At 35.2% G+C, this 17,801-nt stretch overlaps 1 protein-coding gene across 10 annotated transcripts in view; it reads right to left on the bottom strand.

Annotated features, from left to right (window-relative positions):
• The window catches only part of CPEB3 (cytoplasmic polyadenylation element binding protein 3), a 94,906-nt gene that overhangs the window by 63,600 nt on the left and 13,505 nt on the right, over positions 1–17,801 (bottom strand). For 7 of the 10 annotated variants that reach the window (XM_071812013.1, XM_071812012.1, XM_071812019.1 and 4 more), the window contains exon 3: positions 160–319. In XM_071812013.1, the coding sequence (XP_071668114.1) occupies positions 160–319 (160 nt within the window). The remainder of the gene's footprint in view (positions 1–159; positions 320–17,801) is intronic. The other 3 variants (XM_071812014.1, XM_071812016.1, XM_071812018.1) reach the window with 1 other exon arrangement.

Below are 17,801 nucleotides of genomic sequence, written 5' to 3'. Positions count from 1 at the left end.
ACCTTATCTTCCTACCATAGAGTTTATTGTCCTAAGATGGGGAAAAAAGAAGTTTTACATAACTGACAACTCATTCATTAGCAAAAAGTTTATAGCGGTACTGAAAAGCTGATTTTTGTTTAAACACCAAGCAAGCATGGACATATGAATATTCCTAACCTGTAAAATGATTCCTCCACATTATATCAGCGAAACTCATTGGTGGGCCACTGGGAGGGTAGTGTTTACCTTTCAGAGGCTCATGATCAGTCCTTATCATATCCATTAAGGAATTTTCCAAAGAGTGCAAGTTAAAAGTGTCATAGGGCCTATTCCGGTCCTAGAAGAGAAAACAAAAAACATGAAAGGAAAGAAAGGCTGTTATAGAAAAAAAAATCATTTTCTAACACAGGCTCATTTTTTATTTTGTAGAACTCCAGCATCTAATTCTACTTTTTTCCTTGATAGAACTTCTTATATTACCGAAAAAAAAAAATAAAATTAAAAAAAACCTATAAGCCTACAGTTATTAAAATGATACCCTTCATTTTGAAACTGCTGCTTTCACCAATATAGCTACACAGAGAGGCTTTTTAATACTTCTAAAAATTTATATACAACTAGTAGCTAATTCTAAAAATTATCATTTAAATTAGAACTTTAAAATACAGCAATATTAATGTTTACACTGGAGAAATAAAATTGTTTCAGAGTTCGGAGATTTTTGGTATACAGCTTCATCATCTGTTGTCTGTCACAGTGCTACCTTACCAGCAGAGCAGAAGCAAGCAATGCTCAAGATGCCAGCAGGCACATTTGTTCCAGAAAGTACCAAGCAATTCTTCAAATGTCTAACATGAATCTCACATGTTTAAATAAAGTACACTAGATGCAAAATTAAAAAAAAAAAAAGCAAGATAGGATATGCAACACTTCTAGACTAAGGCACTCAAAAACCTGAGCCAGGGTTGGTTTGTATTGTTTGGATCTCTCATTTTTAATTTGCTGTAGTTCAGCTTCTGTTTAAGTAAAAGGAAAAACAAACAAACAAAACACATAAAACACAACCAACCCTTAGACTGTTGCAAAGCTCGGGAACAATCTATCCATGCCCATGTATTTAGAGTACTGTACACAATGGGGCCATATAACAGAACAGTCCCCTTGTTGTAGCCAAACAGTTTCTAAAAAAACATTGATTTTCTTATTCTCATCACTATCATTAAAAAAAAGTAAAGTAGAAGTATGTAAAAGATAGCAATTTTTCTTTGTACCCTATATTATGTTACAATTAATGAAGAGTATTATAACATTCTACTGTGCAAAATGAAACTTTCATTTTAATATGCTCCCCAAATTCCTGGAACAATGTTTTCCATCTGCTGGTTACTACATGATAATCTTCTTGCTTGAAATAAAACTTAAAATCCTCAGTCAAGAAGCACCAGTATCTGTAGCAAACGTAACACAAGTTTTTTCTTAAGTATTATTTTTCTTAAACCCTCTTTTTCTTAGGTTGTCTTCAAATAAAACTAAAGGAGAGCATGAGCTCACTGGTATAATTAAGCATTCTTTCAATATTCCTGTTCTGGAATTCAAACAAATACATGTTATTAAAAGTTTGCTATTACTAAAAGCTCTGAAATACAGATCTTCCTACTGCAAAAAATCTCATGTTCCCATAGTCAACCTACTCTAAACTGAAGATCCAAGTTCCCTTCTCCAACACGCTAATTTTGTATTTTCTGGAAGTGGACTGCCGTTATTTTCTTCACACATTGTTTCATCTATTGACCATTTTTGGCAGTCAAACATGATGTCCAAAGAATAATACTTGATTTCTGTTAGAAGTTATACTAAGCACAAAAGTTCAAATGAGCTCACTGATTTTTAATTTTAATTGTTGATGATTTGTATGTCTTCAACAGCTGCTTAGAATGGCCACATTTGTACACTGTATTCAAAAGAGTACTTGTTCACCTCTCCAAATGGATCAACACATATGGAATGCAAAATAAAATTTATGCCCCGGAAATCTAAAGTAGATCTTGGGGGAAAAAAAACCCAAACCAACCAACCAACCAACCAACCAAAAAAAACCACCAAAACTTTCCTAACAGAAGATTTCATTTTGGTTAAAACAACCCACTGCTAGGTAATACGTAGTAGGAGAGAAGAGTTTGTTTTATTTCATATTCCCTTTCTTAAAAGAAACGCAAGAAATTGAGAAGTGCAACTTGAACGTAAAACTCATTCTTGTGATATATTAGTAACTTGATTAAATAAGATCTATATTATTCCCTAAAAGTAAAAATTTTGATCATCTTTTTCTATTTATTTCTTTTAAATACCTGTACTGTGAACATGTAAGGAGGTCAGGTGTTACAGTACTAAACTACGGCACCTTTTTGAAGAGAAGATATGAAAGCAAACATACAGACTTTGTCCTAAAAAGGGGTGGGAGAGTATTTTTCAATCAGATCTGATCTGGTTTACTATACAGCTGCAGCAGAGCTGAGCTGGCAAAACCAACACCGGCAGGAGAGCAGAAGGGCAGCTTTTCCACAATGATAGTTTATTCCAGCTTTAAACATTCCTGAGATTAGTCTTAAAGGCCAGAAGGAGTAAGTTCAGAAGAGGACACAGCCTACAAATTGAATTTGATTTTCCTTTATTAAAATGTATGTTAGTTATGTTTTAAATACGCTACTATAGCAGCAAAACCCTGGGAGGTCCTACTTCGTACTCCCCAAGGAGCTGTACAGATGGAGGCACGTGAAAAAAAGGGGAGAAAAAAGCAAGGCTTCACAGGGCAGGTTTGCTAGAATGCAGGACCCTTCTAACCTTTCAAGGGGCATACAAACCCGCAATATATTTTCAAGATGAAAGATCAATTTAATCAACACCCTTTATCGAGGCAATTATAACACATCCACTATAGTATTAGAGTAAGCTAAATCAAGTAACAGAAATCTAGACACAACAGATTTTTACAAGTATGTTGTGGCATGTGCATAAGTATAATGTATGCTGACTACAGATTTTTCTAGTATGGGTGACAAAACAAACAAGTCAGGGCTAACATTCCAGCTACTAAGTGGAACAGCTACTACTCTTTGTCTTAGTAGTATTCATTTCAGTAGCAACTCATTTGTACTCAGCAGATTTGAAGACTGTTTCCTAAATTCAGCAATTTCTTGCAAGAAGCCTGGTGCTTTTGCAGATACACACACAAAATGATGTTTCCTTATTTCTCAGAGTGAACTGGTTCTCCCGCTTTTGTGAACCGATACTGTTCCATCTCCCTGATTTGCCTTTTGCATTGTTTCCACAGGCTACCGACCTACTGCCAAACTACCCCAACAATGGAAACAGTTCATAAAGGTCCTTAGTGACCCATGAGAACTTTGCAAGGAAGTTCTGCGACTAGGACCCTGAATGGAAATCAAAATATAAACTACAGAATGATACAGCAGAATAAAGAACTCGGAAATGCAGCTTGAAAATCTAGCAAGTCAGGAAGATCTGCTGGAATCTTTTAGAGGAGACAAAGATCCTAAGACCTACTTAAACTACATTATAGATAAAAGACAAATCTCCAGCTACAAGCAAGCATTAAGTTAGCAAAAGATTAAGTCCAGCCTGCCCATGCGGGATTGCACTTCTGCTGTATACAGAGAGCAGCTCCTTCATTGTTTGCTGCTGGTGTATATGGCAGCATATTTCAGTTCTTACAATACTCTATTCTTGAACAAAAGAAAAACAGCTTAGTAATAACAACTCTTAGAGAAGATATGGGTCCCAGAACTTTAAATCCCTGCCCTTGGCTGTTATCTATACATTCATCCATGGCATAGACTTCCACAAAACATGTACAGTGTCTATGTCTTTTAATTTAAAACAAACAGAAGAATCACAACAGTAACTTTGCCAAAAATAACTGCAGAGTTGAGATACTAAAATGACAAAATACAATAATTTGCTTTTTGCCTACATTTTACGCTTTCGTGCATGTATATTATGCTAGTCTTCAATTACAAAGCCATAACAATTTTTCAGAGGTCTCCAGTCTCCCTCCAATATGCATAATGGACCAGGTCCAGAAATTAATCAAAAACAGGACCTTGAAGACATCCGTTTATCTCTAGGGCAGATGCCTGTGTTTCTTATCCCAGGAGATGGCTGAGGTATAATCAGTGTGTCAGCAAATTTCAGGAGGGGAAAGCACATACTTAAAATTAAGTGTTATCTTAATTATGAAACAAAGATTACTTAGCAGTACCTGAACTAAGTATCATTTGTAATCAAAAGAACTTTTTCCCTGTGTCATACCCTGTAATGTGGTGTGCTTTGTCCTGCCCCCTTCAGACTCAGAGCACGGGCATGTAAGGACAAGGCATACCTAGTGCTGCTTCAGTTCCCTCCCAGTAGATACACAAACCACGTCTTTACTGGCAAGAGGGAAAGGTAAAGAATGAGAAAAGAAAATATGACTATATTATGGATAACAAAGCCAAGATCAGGTCTATACCTAGGGCCATAAAAGGTGTTAAGTGGACCTTAATACAGCATGGCTTCCTCACTACCTCTTTCAGCTTGAACACATAGTACTTGGAACTAATTAACTTAAAAAAAAAAAAAAAAAAAAATGACCAACATATCCCATGGCAGAAACATGGAGAACATACAGTTTCAGTTTTGGAGCAAGGTGTATCTTTTTCTTCTGTCTCTGCAGGGGATTAAGGCAGTGGAGACACTTGACCATTTATTGATTAAACTACAGTCACGAAGTAAAAAGTTTTACCCTGAGAAGGCACGTCGGGAATCTAATACATGTTGCCCAAGCCTAGCTATCATCCATACTCAAAATCCTTAACCAGGCATTTATGCATGTGTTCAATCCTTGTTGGCATGGTCATCTCTATCTGTAGCATAAAATATATATTAAGCTAAGACATACACCTGATCTGCCTGCTTTTTAGTATGCAAGCAGCAAAACCTCAGGTACCTAGACACTTCCAAATGTACATTTCCCTCTGCCTATATAATTCAGTCCATCTGCAAACTGATTTCCTGTTAAGTTTCCAAGCTGAACAATATTTCAGTTTCAGTAATTTATTTCAGCATTCTACATTTTTATGCTGCCCTAGATTTTCAAGCTTCCTGCACCAGCGTGTGGCACAACGCAGCCCAGCTCTGCCGAGCAGCAAGATAGCTTCCGCTCACTGAACTGTTTGTTCACTGTTTCCAGGAGAACACCGAAACTCCAGTCAGGCTCAGCAAAGTCCCAGTATTTTTTACCTATTAGATTCTGGGACATTACATGCAGCATTTTGATCAGAAGGAAGAGATGAGATCCCGGGGAATGGCTAAAATTCTTATGGCTTAAACAACTTTTCTATCGATGTGAACTTCTTCAGTGTGGTCACTGCTGTGTTTCATTCTTCTGCGCCTGACATAAGCCTGGATTTGGCTGCACACAATTGCTATGCATTGCCAAATAAAGCTGAAGTCAACGGAAACACAGCTTCAAATAAATACAGGGTAAAATGCCAACACTGTTTTAAACTGGACTCACTCATTCCCTTCTAACACCTGCAACAGGAGTTACTACTAAGAACATGAGTAAAACAAGTTTGTCTTTCCCAATCCAAAGCAGCAAGAACTGCAATTGCAAAAAAAAGTATTACGGAAGTTTGGCTTGGGACATGCCCAATGTGCCATGAAGGTACACATGAATGATCACACACAGCAAGCTCTACATGCTCACTGAGCAGCCTTCAGCTCCTAGCAGCTTCAGCTGTGAAACAATCCCACTTGCATTCTCAGTAAATTTTGGAGGAAAAAAATAAAAAAAAAATCTGAGGAATATGGTCACATGGTAAAGTAAAATTATCACTTAGCAAAAGAACCAAAAAACTGTAAACACCAAGTGTTACTTCCTTTGCAGCTTGGTGCTGGAATGCTGCCAGTAGCAACATGACTGACAACATGGATGCACGCAGAACTAGAATAACCAGAAATTGCAATAATTTTTTCCTTATGAAAAAATTTCCTTATGATTTCATGAAAATATAAAATCAAACAAAACAAATAAGAAGGCATAAAATATAAGTAGGAGGGACAAACAGGGTAAATTTGACTATGTCCATGATAAAGACCATTACAGTAGAACTACTAAGTCATAATGGAATTTTATTCTAATTCCACTCTCTTTTTTGATCTTTCCAGCTAATTTCAGATAGCATTAAGCTAAGCTGGATTTATTATGTTCCTTTAGTGGAAAAAAAAAAAGGAATGTTTTCTTATGTTATTACTGCTCCTGGAATGCCCACAGAAGAAACACATTGACTTTTCACACATTTTTCTTTGCTCACTACCAAATGTAGCACATTTTACTTTCAAAGGTGTTCAAAAGTTCATCGGGCAAAAGGTGAATTTTTTAAAGCTTGTTCAAAAAGCTTCTACGAAAAATAAGGAAGTTTAATACAAATATAAAATAACATATAATTATATATAGGTTATGGAAACATTTCCATATCATTTGAAAAATAGCATTTCAGAACTCCAAAGATATTTAATCATCTTGTCTGTGTTATATAAACTTTTACAGTTAAAATTCAAGAATTCAGATTGAATCCAAAAGCCTTGAAAAGCATCTATTTTTTCAGAAAAACAGGTAATGGTTCTATTCAAACTTTAGCCCCTTAAAAATTATGAGCTCCAAAATGTTACAAGAAAACTGAAGTTTTTCAGTGAAATGTTTGCAATGTTTATTTCCAAATAAACTAAAAAACACAGAAATAAGAGGCACAACAAGCATTATATAGCATTACAAAAACTAATATAAATTGTATTACTCAGTTTAAAGCTCACTTCACTTTGCAGTTCAAATGAGATTCCCTTTTTGTACACAACTAATACATGATTGAAATATATATACAGAAATGTTCAAGCTTTATAGCCACAAGACTTGGCATTATATTCACTTATACAGAATATTCTGACATGTTACCAACTATTCAATATTTGCTTGCAAACTGCGGGGCAAAAAAGTAATAGAATTCACCCTGCCTTTTCCTAAATTAGTAGTGGTAGCTGCAGGGCAGACTGAGAGGAACACATTAACTGTTGCCCTGGTTTAAGCAATCCATGTTTTGGAGTTGCAGGGAACAAACCACCATATGCCTCTACTGGATACAAACTCTCTTGTTCTGTATTATATCATTCATTTCTTTCCTCATAGCCTGACACACTGTGTTATTTGAAGCACTTTCAGTTATTCTTTCAATACAGATTTCTATAATAGGTCAAAGGTACTACTGACATGATCACTAGTGTTATTTCTCCACCTCAGATTCAAAGACAGTAAAGCACCTAGGGAAATCCTTAAATCACCTAACCTAATGTTCCAATAGGGAACACTGTTTATTACCAGAAAACAGAAGTATAATATACTTCATATTTCAAACATCTTCCTTTTGTCATCAAAACAGCTAGACAATGTGTTTAAAAAAAAACCCAAAGAAAAACCCCACAACAACCAAAAAAATCAAAACAATCTACAAAACAGCTATAATCCTTACATCCATTACACTACTGTAGGGAATGATCTGCAGACATTACAACTAGCTGAGCACTCACTGTCAGGATTTATGTTTAGTCATATTTTGTTCAACGTGATGCTTTAGATAAAAATCTGCTCATCAGTCCTGCTGCTGAATACATCTCAAAAAGCTGATGCATCCACTTTCTATTATAGTTACTGATTCCACTAACAAGCAGTTCTAACACTTGTAAAATATAGGATTAAAGTAGTTACACCCAAGATGATAATCAATTCACAAAAACAAGCAAGTGGAAAAAAAAAAATGCCAGCAGTAGAATTTATAAGGCTGTTCCTTATACCCTTGAGCTATTAAAATGAAATAATTTAACTGGTTCATTGGCCTGCTATGCAAGAGTTCAACGCTGATAAATTACCTTCAGGCTCCTACCACTCTGTTCAGCAGAATGATGCCTGTCTGCCATAGCAAGGAAAAATACCATTGACCTAAGAACACCTTGTCAGCTAAATCAGCACAAGTGCAAACTTCAAATCACAAGACAAAAGCACTACAAAGACGCAAACACTGCAAATTATATTATTAATATTAGCTGTCATATACTTTTAATTACTAAAATTACTTGTGTAAGCTGAGTCCTAATTTTATATTATCACAGCATGATTAATATGCATGACAAATCATGGCTCAGGAATTTAAAACTTTCTTTAAAGAGATACACACAAAAATCCACTCTTGCACCTTCTTCTTGATGGGGATTGAGAATGGTTAGGCAGTAAATGTTCTGCATTCTGGGACTTTATTGGGACACAATCTTTCATAGAATCCCAAGCTCTCACAGCCACTTTCTCATATGGGAAAAAGGACTACAGGTTCTTTCAAGCTGTGCAACTACTTCTAAACATGAGTTGGGGACCCCTGTGTAGCCACTGGGAAACAAGTCTATTCTTTTCCTAAAGTGTCATTACATTAGAAATTTTAATTTAAGAATATTTGCAATAAACTATTGGATCAGCTTCAAAGTTACCAAAGGCTGTGCAATGGAACTGAACAGATAGGAAACAGCAGAGAGTAGCAATCCACTCATAGCATCAAGCTCCATTTAGGGGAAGGGCAGAAGGAGAGCGAAAAAAACCCCAACCCCAAATTATGTTTTAATTAGAAGCGACAGACGCCCTAAGAAATGTTGCTACAGGGAAAGAAGCAGAATGTTCAACCACTTAAGTACATTCAGGGAGACCATGACAAGTTCAGCATTAATATCTTGGGCAACAAATGCCTAGGAAAAAGTCTAGCAAGACTGACAAAAGAATAACCAAAAACTTATCAGAAGTAGTCATGAGAAAATAATGTAGCCTCCATAATCAGTATTCACATACAGGCTGAGAGAGTTGGGGTTGTTCAGCCTGGAGAAGGCTCCAGGGAGACCTTACTGCAGCCTTTGAGTACTTAAAAGGAGCCTGTAAGAAAGCTGGGGACGGACTTTTTAGCAGGGCCTGTTACGACAGGACAAGGGGTAATGTTTTAAACTAAAAGAGGGGATATTAAGGCTAGACATGAAGAAAAAAATTTTTTACAATGAGAGTGGTAAGATACTGGCACAGGTTGCCCAGAGAGGTCGTAGATACCCCATCCCTGAAAACATTCAAGGCCAGGCTGGACAGGGATCTGAGCAACCTGCTCTGGGTGAGGATGTCCCTGCTCATTGCAGGGGGGTTGGACTAGATGAGCTTTGAAGGTCCCTTCCAACACAAAGTGTTCTATGATTCTATGAAAATCAGGTAAACAAGAGTAAACAGTAAAGACGGGTAAATATTAAGAGACAAAGCAGTGTCATCTATCCAATTCAATAATATGCATCAGGTGTATGTGAACACTGTAATCAAAAGAAGTCAAAGTTGCTAAGGCACAGTTAGTGGAACAACTAAAGCTGGTCCAAGTAAGAATGTCAGTACTGTGTATATCTGACCGGCAAATTAAAATGAAAGAAATAAAACAACTGAAGCAGGCTATGAAACCATAGATTACAAACACTGTTTCTAGTTTTTATGACTGAAATTCAGGATGTCTTCTCTTTAAGAAATAAGAAGCAGAGATACTGTAGCATCATCCTTTGGTGATGCAATATCCTGGAAAGTATGATTTCTGGTTCTTGAAAGAATATAATCTGGTTGACCTAACAAGGATTTCAATATAGCATTTCATTCGGTGCTACAAGCAAAGTAACTAAATGGGAAGAAATGGTAATTAGTGCAACTGAGGTAAGAAAAGAAATGACAAAAAGGGAAACAAGTGTTAAACAGAAATCTACTACAGAAAGTTACTAATGGAGTTTCTTATAGTCAAATCTTGACATCAATTTTATCAATAATGTTGGTTATTAAAGTAGGAACATGCTAATAATATTTACAAGATATCACTAATACAGAGGAGATCAGCTCATCATACAGAAAGCACTGAAAATTTTAAGAACTGCAGCAAAGCAGGATGATATAGTAGCACTAACTGAAAGGTTATGACTTCAAAGATTCAACTTTCACAATAAACTGGGACCTCACCAATCAGAAAGGAGACAGAAAGAACACAGACCAGAGCTTATTAGTTAATTTCTGGACAATTTACAAACCCTGAGTACAAATGTTAAGCGAGAAAAGGTGTGCAAAATTGCAGTCTGTATGAAAAGTCATACTTCTAGTAGGGTTGCCTTTTGCATCTATCCACATCTGCATTAATTAAAAAAAGCTATTAATATTTTCATTGCATTTGTTCTTTTAAATTATTCCCTTCACTCTACACGCCAAACATTGTCAAGGACAGAGCTATATTTTGAAACACTGACCAGTTCAAGTTTATATTTTAACAAGGCTACCATGTAAGTGAAACAGCAAGAAAACTTTCCAGTTTCTCTGGAAAATGAAGCATTCCAAACAAACTGTAAGATCTACTACAATCCATTTTCAAGGGATTCTAAATGGCTCACACAACATGAGTTACTATTCCCTTGCCTAACAAAAAAAAAAAAAAATTGTTACAAGTAATCTACTATCATGTCAGAAAAGCGTGTTCCTGTTTAGACAAGGGAGGTAAGACTATCCGCAGACGTTTGCATCAAAACATTACTTGTAAACTCTGCTGACAATTGTGGTTGATTTTATTACTCAGAAGTCACAGGTACAGCTTCATTTATTAGCAGTCAAAAGTAGCAGGAGCCACCAAGCTCGAGTGTCAAACCCAACCTAAAGTTTGCAAGCTTTTATTTGTAGACATTCTCATCCACAGAAAAGTGAATGGGTATACTGTCATCTTGGATTACTATACAGGAAAATACCACAACTACACTTTCATTTTGTATTATAAAAATGCTACTTTTTCTTATCCCTGAGTTTTGCTTCCTTTACCCTCTTGTTCTGCCCTGGTTTTCCTGCTGCACAGTTCGCTGCCACTTAGGGCTTTCTGAGGTTTAAGAAAAGCCCTTTCTGCTACTGGGAAAGGTTTCACTGTTTGCGGGGCAGGAGCGGGGGGGGGTGGTAGGGGATGGTTAATGACATGGGAAGAAACAATATGATCCTAGAAAGAATACATGACTAAGAGAACTATTTAACGAGATGAAATATTAGGTCAGACTGTTATGGTAATCATAATTTAAAACTAAAACATATCTTTATAACTAGTTTAAAGAAAATGTCAAAGCCACAAAGTATGTTATGAACAGTTGACAGACTTGGTTATTATATCTTAATGCTTACTAAGCACATCAATATATGGTATTAGATTGGGTTACAAGCCATCTGCTAAAGTACTGGACCCTAGCAATCAGTTAACACATTAATCATTTATGAAACCTTTACAAATGTACAGTTACTGTAAAGGTTATGTAGTAAATGGTAGTAACACTAGCTACCTACATGTTAATTCATTAATGTTTCTAACAAATCTCCTTCACGGAGTAAAATACTACATTAAAGGATCTGTCTAAAAAAAGCTCAGAGTAGTACTCTGGAAAACACTTCCTGGTGAGACCACAGGGAACATGGAAGTCTAATATATTAGATTTAAGGCTTCTGAAGTATGTTCTGTTGACCGCTGTAAGGTCATAAAACAGTTCATGATTGTCTGTCACATGTTGCTAATTCTCTACCCTATTTCCAGCTGCTTAACACATGATAAATTTCCAAAAAAAGTGTAGGTTTCTGTCTTTTACATCCTAGATGTCTGCCTGATAAACTAAGCAGATACAAGCTCTTCTGCACCTCAATCAATGCACACCACCAATAAAATACAAACAAGAATTGCTCCGAGCAATTCAAGAAGAGCTTGCCATAGCTGCATAGGAGATTAAAAAAGAAAAATATTACTGCATATGAGAAAAATGCATTACTTGAGCTAAACCACAATTACTTTCTTATAAATAAGGGTTAAATTTTCCAGACAATTTTTTTCAACTTAACACTGTGTTTTTAATGCTTAATTGGATGGTCTGGAAAGACAATTTTTTTTTTAAATTGTTATTTTTTAGGCTAATAGGAAAGAAACAAAAAAAAAAAAAACAGTTGGAGAGGAATAGAAAAGAAAAAAATCTAAAATTCCATAAAAGAACACAATCCCAGGTGAAAGTAAAAATACGTGTATGAAGGATATATATATCAGCATAGCTGAGCTAAAAAGATGGTCCAACGATACATGGCCTAAGCTCCAAAGTTGTTCACCCATTCCATACCTTTTTCTGTTTAACAGTCTAAATGCTTTCAGAATTGTTCACTACATACACTGCATGACATGTAACTAAAATTAAATGGCATTTCACACTTAGATGCCAGTGAGATACTTTTAGCAAATCATTATGGTTACTGATTTTGGCAGTAAAGTAAGATTTAGAAATAAAAACTGTCATTTTGTTTCAATTTTTTTATTGATTTGAGTTTTTAAAATAAATATAGAGGCAGAAGAAATTCGAGGCTAGTGGAAGAAAGAAGCATAGCAAGTTTAAGATTGAAGAAATATCCAGGAGACCTTATAGGAGAACTGTACATTTCTTTCTTCACAATAATTCTTCCATGTAGGAAAGATGAATTTCACTGGGCCATCCACTTATGATTGAAAAAAAATTATCCGTGCTTTTGCTTAAAAATGAAAATTTTTTATATATATTTATATATAATGCTGATATTAAAGACATAATGCTTTTTTTCATTTTATGTCAGAAGTGGTTTCTGGAAGATTGGTGTGGGGATGGCAAAAGAATATCAGTTCAGCATGTTCAGACTAAGTTATCACTTGGTTAGAATTTCTGAATTTATAAAATTTAGAACTTCTAGCTAATATATCTGAAAACTCCATTGTCCCTGAATTTATTTAAACCTACTTTAAACCCCTCATGCTTTTAAGTTTGCACAGGAGCAATTCCCACAGAGAAAGTGAACATGATTCAGCTTATGACTACAGTGCTTTATTGGGCCCTCGCCTGTAACATGAAGCTTCAACATGGAAAGCAGAATAGGGAAGGACAACTCAAATAAGAAGCCTCAGTGAAAAAGGGGATCAAAAAGCAGAAACAGAAAGAAGTGAAGAACGGAAGTTTGACAGGAGTGGAGCTGAACAGTTCAAGGCTGGATGAAACAAAAAAAAGGGGTCTAGCCCACAAAAATTATGTTTCACCCACAACTGAAAGCCATTGACAGTATGTGTTCTGTACACACTACTTTCATTATTTTGTTAAACCAAGAGCAATCTGTTGAGCTGACCAAAAGACTCTAACTTGGCTGATGAATCATGTGAAATCAACATCCTAACATGTAACAGAATCTCTGGTTTTGCTTAAGTATTTAACTCAAGCTCTAGGAAATTTTAAAGAAAACCATAATTCTTACAAATTTTGCAAAGCCATACACACACAAATTTAGGAAGTGCAGGAGTAAGACTGCCAGTGCAATTTAAGTTCTACCATTTTGCATTAATAAACTATAACCAAGTTTCAAAAACATTTTTCCAACAAAACCTCTATCTCATCCAGTGCCCATCAGTGCTGGTTTTGAATAATTAAGAGGTTGTTTGATTATAGAAGCTCTATGGTGTTTCCTGCAGAATTTGGAAGAGGTACATAGATAGTTGCAGGAAAAGCGGGTCTTGCAATTCAAGAAATTAACTATTTTCCTTCTTTTCTCTTCCCTCATGAAAAATTCAAAATTCCTGAATAATTTGTGCTTAAACTATAACTTTTTACAGGTAACAATTTGTTTTCTACACCTTTTGGTGACTAATTTGAGATTTGCACAAGCAGTAGACTTAGAGACAGTCAATAGATGTTCTGTTTTCAAAGAGCTACATATGCTAAGTATTTCAGGAAAAAACAAAACACAACTTTTTCTTCTTCTCAGATTGAACATAGAGAAGAAAATTATTTCCCCATCTGTTCCTCTTGATTACATCCACAGAATGGAGATCACACCAGCCCTTCTAACACTGTTGTGACAAAGCAGATCAATATCTGTCCTGATCAGCACCATGCTTTACTTCTATGAGATCTTCTCCTATTAGATCTTATCTCTGGGATGAGTTTGAAAGGCATGCAATGAAGAGACAAAGCCACACCAAACAATGAGAAAAAGGAAGGTATCAAGTAGCTGTATTTTGCAAATGCCACTGAGAACTTATAGACAGAATCATGTAATTGAAGCTTATGAAAATGTTGACCAAGTTTGAAGATACACAAGCAACGTTTCTGCAGTATTTTACAACTTGCATTTTTAAAATCCTAAAATTTACATGTAGTAATAAAAAGATCACACAAATGAAGATCTATCTTTCTATATAACAGTAGTTCATTCATCAAACTACTTTGAGACATCTGCTTATTGTTGGTATGTACAATATTTAGTAATTGCTTAAAAGCAATCCTTTTGCACTTCTTGTAAATTTTGAATAAATAAAACAGGAAAAAACTAAATAAAGAAGAAATCATGAAACACTGCATGGTAATTAAAAAAAAAACAACGCAGAATTAGTTACAGAATCAATAAAATGTCACGATAGCCTAAAAACTGGAAAGTCTAAACATTGGTCTGACATACTTGTTAGAAAATGAGAATGGAAAACTACTACATTTCAACTTGCATAGTTGCTGAAAGAAAGCTTTAGGTATTCTGAAGTAGGTGTTACTGAAAATTAATTACTATTATTTTCTGGAGAAAAATGAACTGCTTACACATACACAGATATAGACTATAGATGTGCATATATATTTTGTGTATACTTATACACAAAATGCTAATATTACTAGGAATGGCAAATTTCCCTGAAGTTTTGAAATATGCATATTTTGTTTCTCTCATACTACATGTTCCACTTACTCTTTTTGCTGACTAGAGAGAAAAAAATATATAATCTCTAAACGCATGTGGACATGTAGAAAGTTTCCCTATAGAAGGGAAGTTATTAGCCCACATAGCACCAGAAAGAGTTCAAAGGGAAATTCAGATGACCTTATGCTGAGTAAGCAGCAATTAGAAAACTCTGTTTCCCGACCTTTCTGAAATTATAGTTCTACTCCAGTGTACCAAACAAGTAGGTTGAGATCAGAAACGGTACAAACTACTTCAGGCATCATCTTGCAAAACCAAGCACTTAACGGAGCTTGCAATAGGTTAGAAGGGCATAACAATCTGATTACCCCTGAGAGAAGACAGTAACTTTCACCTGCTTGTATTGTTCCTCCCATTTGAAGATCATACAGAATTTCTCTCCTAGTTTTTTTTTATATCTTCTGACAATAAAAATAGAATTTTTCTGAAGATGTGGAATATAAGTAAACCATCCTCTTTCATGCCAAGAAAATATGGTGTTCCATTTTCAGCAGTTAGTTGCAACCAACAATTATACACTAAAAGCTTTCAATATTGATTTCTGGGAGTTAAGAAGACAGAGTGTGGGGGGGAAATAAGAAAAAGTATCTATTTTCTCTTTCTCTCCCTAAAGTCTGCTAGCTGCCATTATGCTAAAGGTCTTAAACAGATCCTTTTCCTTAAATAACATATTACACGTTACTATGATAAAAGTAGAATCACAGCAGCTTATTTTGGGAAAAACAAATAAGTTTGTAAAGGCCTTTATTTGCTGTGGGAGTTTATGCCACAATTTGGAATAATGTTTTGATTAAATTTCTAGGACAAACTTCTTTTATTTATGAATAGTATTTTTAAACTTGTAACACAATCTCAAGTGATCAGTAGGAAAAAGAAGAACAAGTAAAAGCCAGAGGGTCTCTCTCAGAGATTCATCACTAGATAGTTTTGGTATGATGTTTTTCTCTTCAGCCTAATTTAAACGCTTTTGAAAACACAGTAGCCTACCCAGTCCAAGCAAAATTCAGATTTCTACAGTTTAAGATCACTATATAACTTCAAACTAATCAGTGCTATCTTTTATCTTCCCTTTCGTATGCTTCAGTCAGAAATCACTCATGAGTGATCTGAATGAAAAGAGAGCTTTTTTACCAACTACTAAGAAATGGAAATGTTCATCATTCACTCAGCAAACTCATACTACTTCTTGAAAATCACCTAGAACAGAACACATTAGTCTTCCAGGTCTCTCCTCCTCTCACATTCAATTAACAGGAACAGCTTCTAGGCAAGAAAGTGAAAACTGGGGTTGATACAAGACAGCAAATAGCAAAATAAACTGCCTTCACCTTCCTTTCTACCTTACCTCCCAAAGGAAAGACAGATAATTCTTTTATCAAATCTTTAAGCCAAAACTATTGATACATTGTTCTATATTAATACCTTAAATGTTTTTAAGGAAGTCCTGCCTATATATGGAGTTGCTCAGAATACCAACAGACTGAACTCACACCATTGCCCTACCTTCACTGACTTTGAAGGCTTACCTATGATTCAATTGGTTACTTCAAATCAAGACAACAATCAATAAGTAACTAGTTCACACATCATCATACTTTAACTATGAAACAGTTCTGTACTCCGACTGTATTTTAACATATTTGAAAATGCAGAAATTTAGAACTCAGATCTAAAATCTAACAAAAATTGTAAAATGCTTCAGAACTACTACGGCCAGAATATCATGCATTGCTTGTATCTGTTAGACTACTGAGATATCATGACATGTGTTCTCACATTTTAATATTCATAATTAGGATACTTGTTGATAGTCCCTATACAAGCATATAAGAAAGAAGAAGAAAAAGAAAAAACAACAGTGGGATAAGTTACTTCCCCAGCAACTAAGTCCTTTTTTGCTGTTGTTGTTCATAAGGTTGCAGGCTGCCAGTACTTGTGTGTCTCCATGTAAGAAAAATTAAGATTAGACATTTTTCTTTTTCCTAAATGTCAAGAAATAGTTTTCAAGACACCAGTAATGTAACTAAGTATGGTTATCTACTAAACTGTCAAGAAGTAAGAGCTCAGAATGTCAAATTTAGGATAAAGAAACATGTTTTTTTCAAAAATAATCTTCAAATAGACTTACTGGATACAACTATTTCTGGTTTTAAAAAAACAAAAACAAAAACAAAAACTAGATTTAAACAGACTTCAAAATGACAGTCACTGGTGGGTATTAGCCAGTAAAACTCCCTTACTCATAAATATAAAACTGTGTTTGTTACACTTGTGAATGTTCCAATACCTGAATCCATTTTAATTCAGTCATTTTTAATACACACACACACATCATAGTGTTAAGAAACAGAACTATGACAATTAAGTTACAGTTAATTCACTGCCTGTGAAGAAGTTATCACAAACACTATAAAACTGAACTTTACAGTGTATATAATATTCTTTTCCCTAGGACTTGAAGACAAAAATTACTCTGCATTACTTTACTGCATATGTGTCTATATTTATATGTATGTGCACGTATGCACATAATTTGTTTTGAGTATCAATCTGTATTGGCATGGAGAAAGCTAAGTATGGGCTAATATCAGAGGCCCGAAGAACTTCAAATGTTTAAAGCAAGCAGCTTCTTAAGGAGCTGTCTACTAGTCACCAACCAAAAGTCACAATGGAAGTATAAACATGATGCAGTGGCCATTCCCTTGTCCTTCATTTCACTCAAACAGCCACAGTGTGTTAAGTACAACATACGACAAAGTACTTGTGATTGCTAATGGATCACTAATTATTGTGCCCATATCTAAATACATAAATATATACTCATACAAACATAGATTTATGCATATATACCTATATTCAAACTTGCTGCACATTTTGGGTTGCATTTGTTTCAGTATGA

Source organism: Patagioenas fasciata, chromosome 8 (genome assembly GCF_037038585.1).
Source record: "Patagioenas fasciata isolate bPatFas1 chromosome 8, bPatFas1.hap1, whole genome shotgun sequence".
Lineage (NCBI taxonomy): Eukaryota > Metazoa > Chordata > Aves > Columbiformes > Columbidae > Patagioenas > Patagioenas fasciata.
This window is presented reverse-complemented; position numbering and strand designations above follow the sequence as displayed.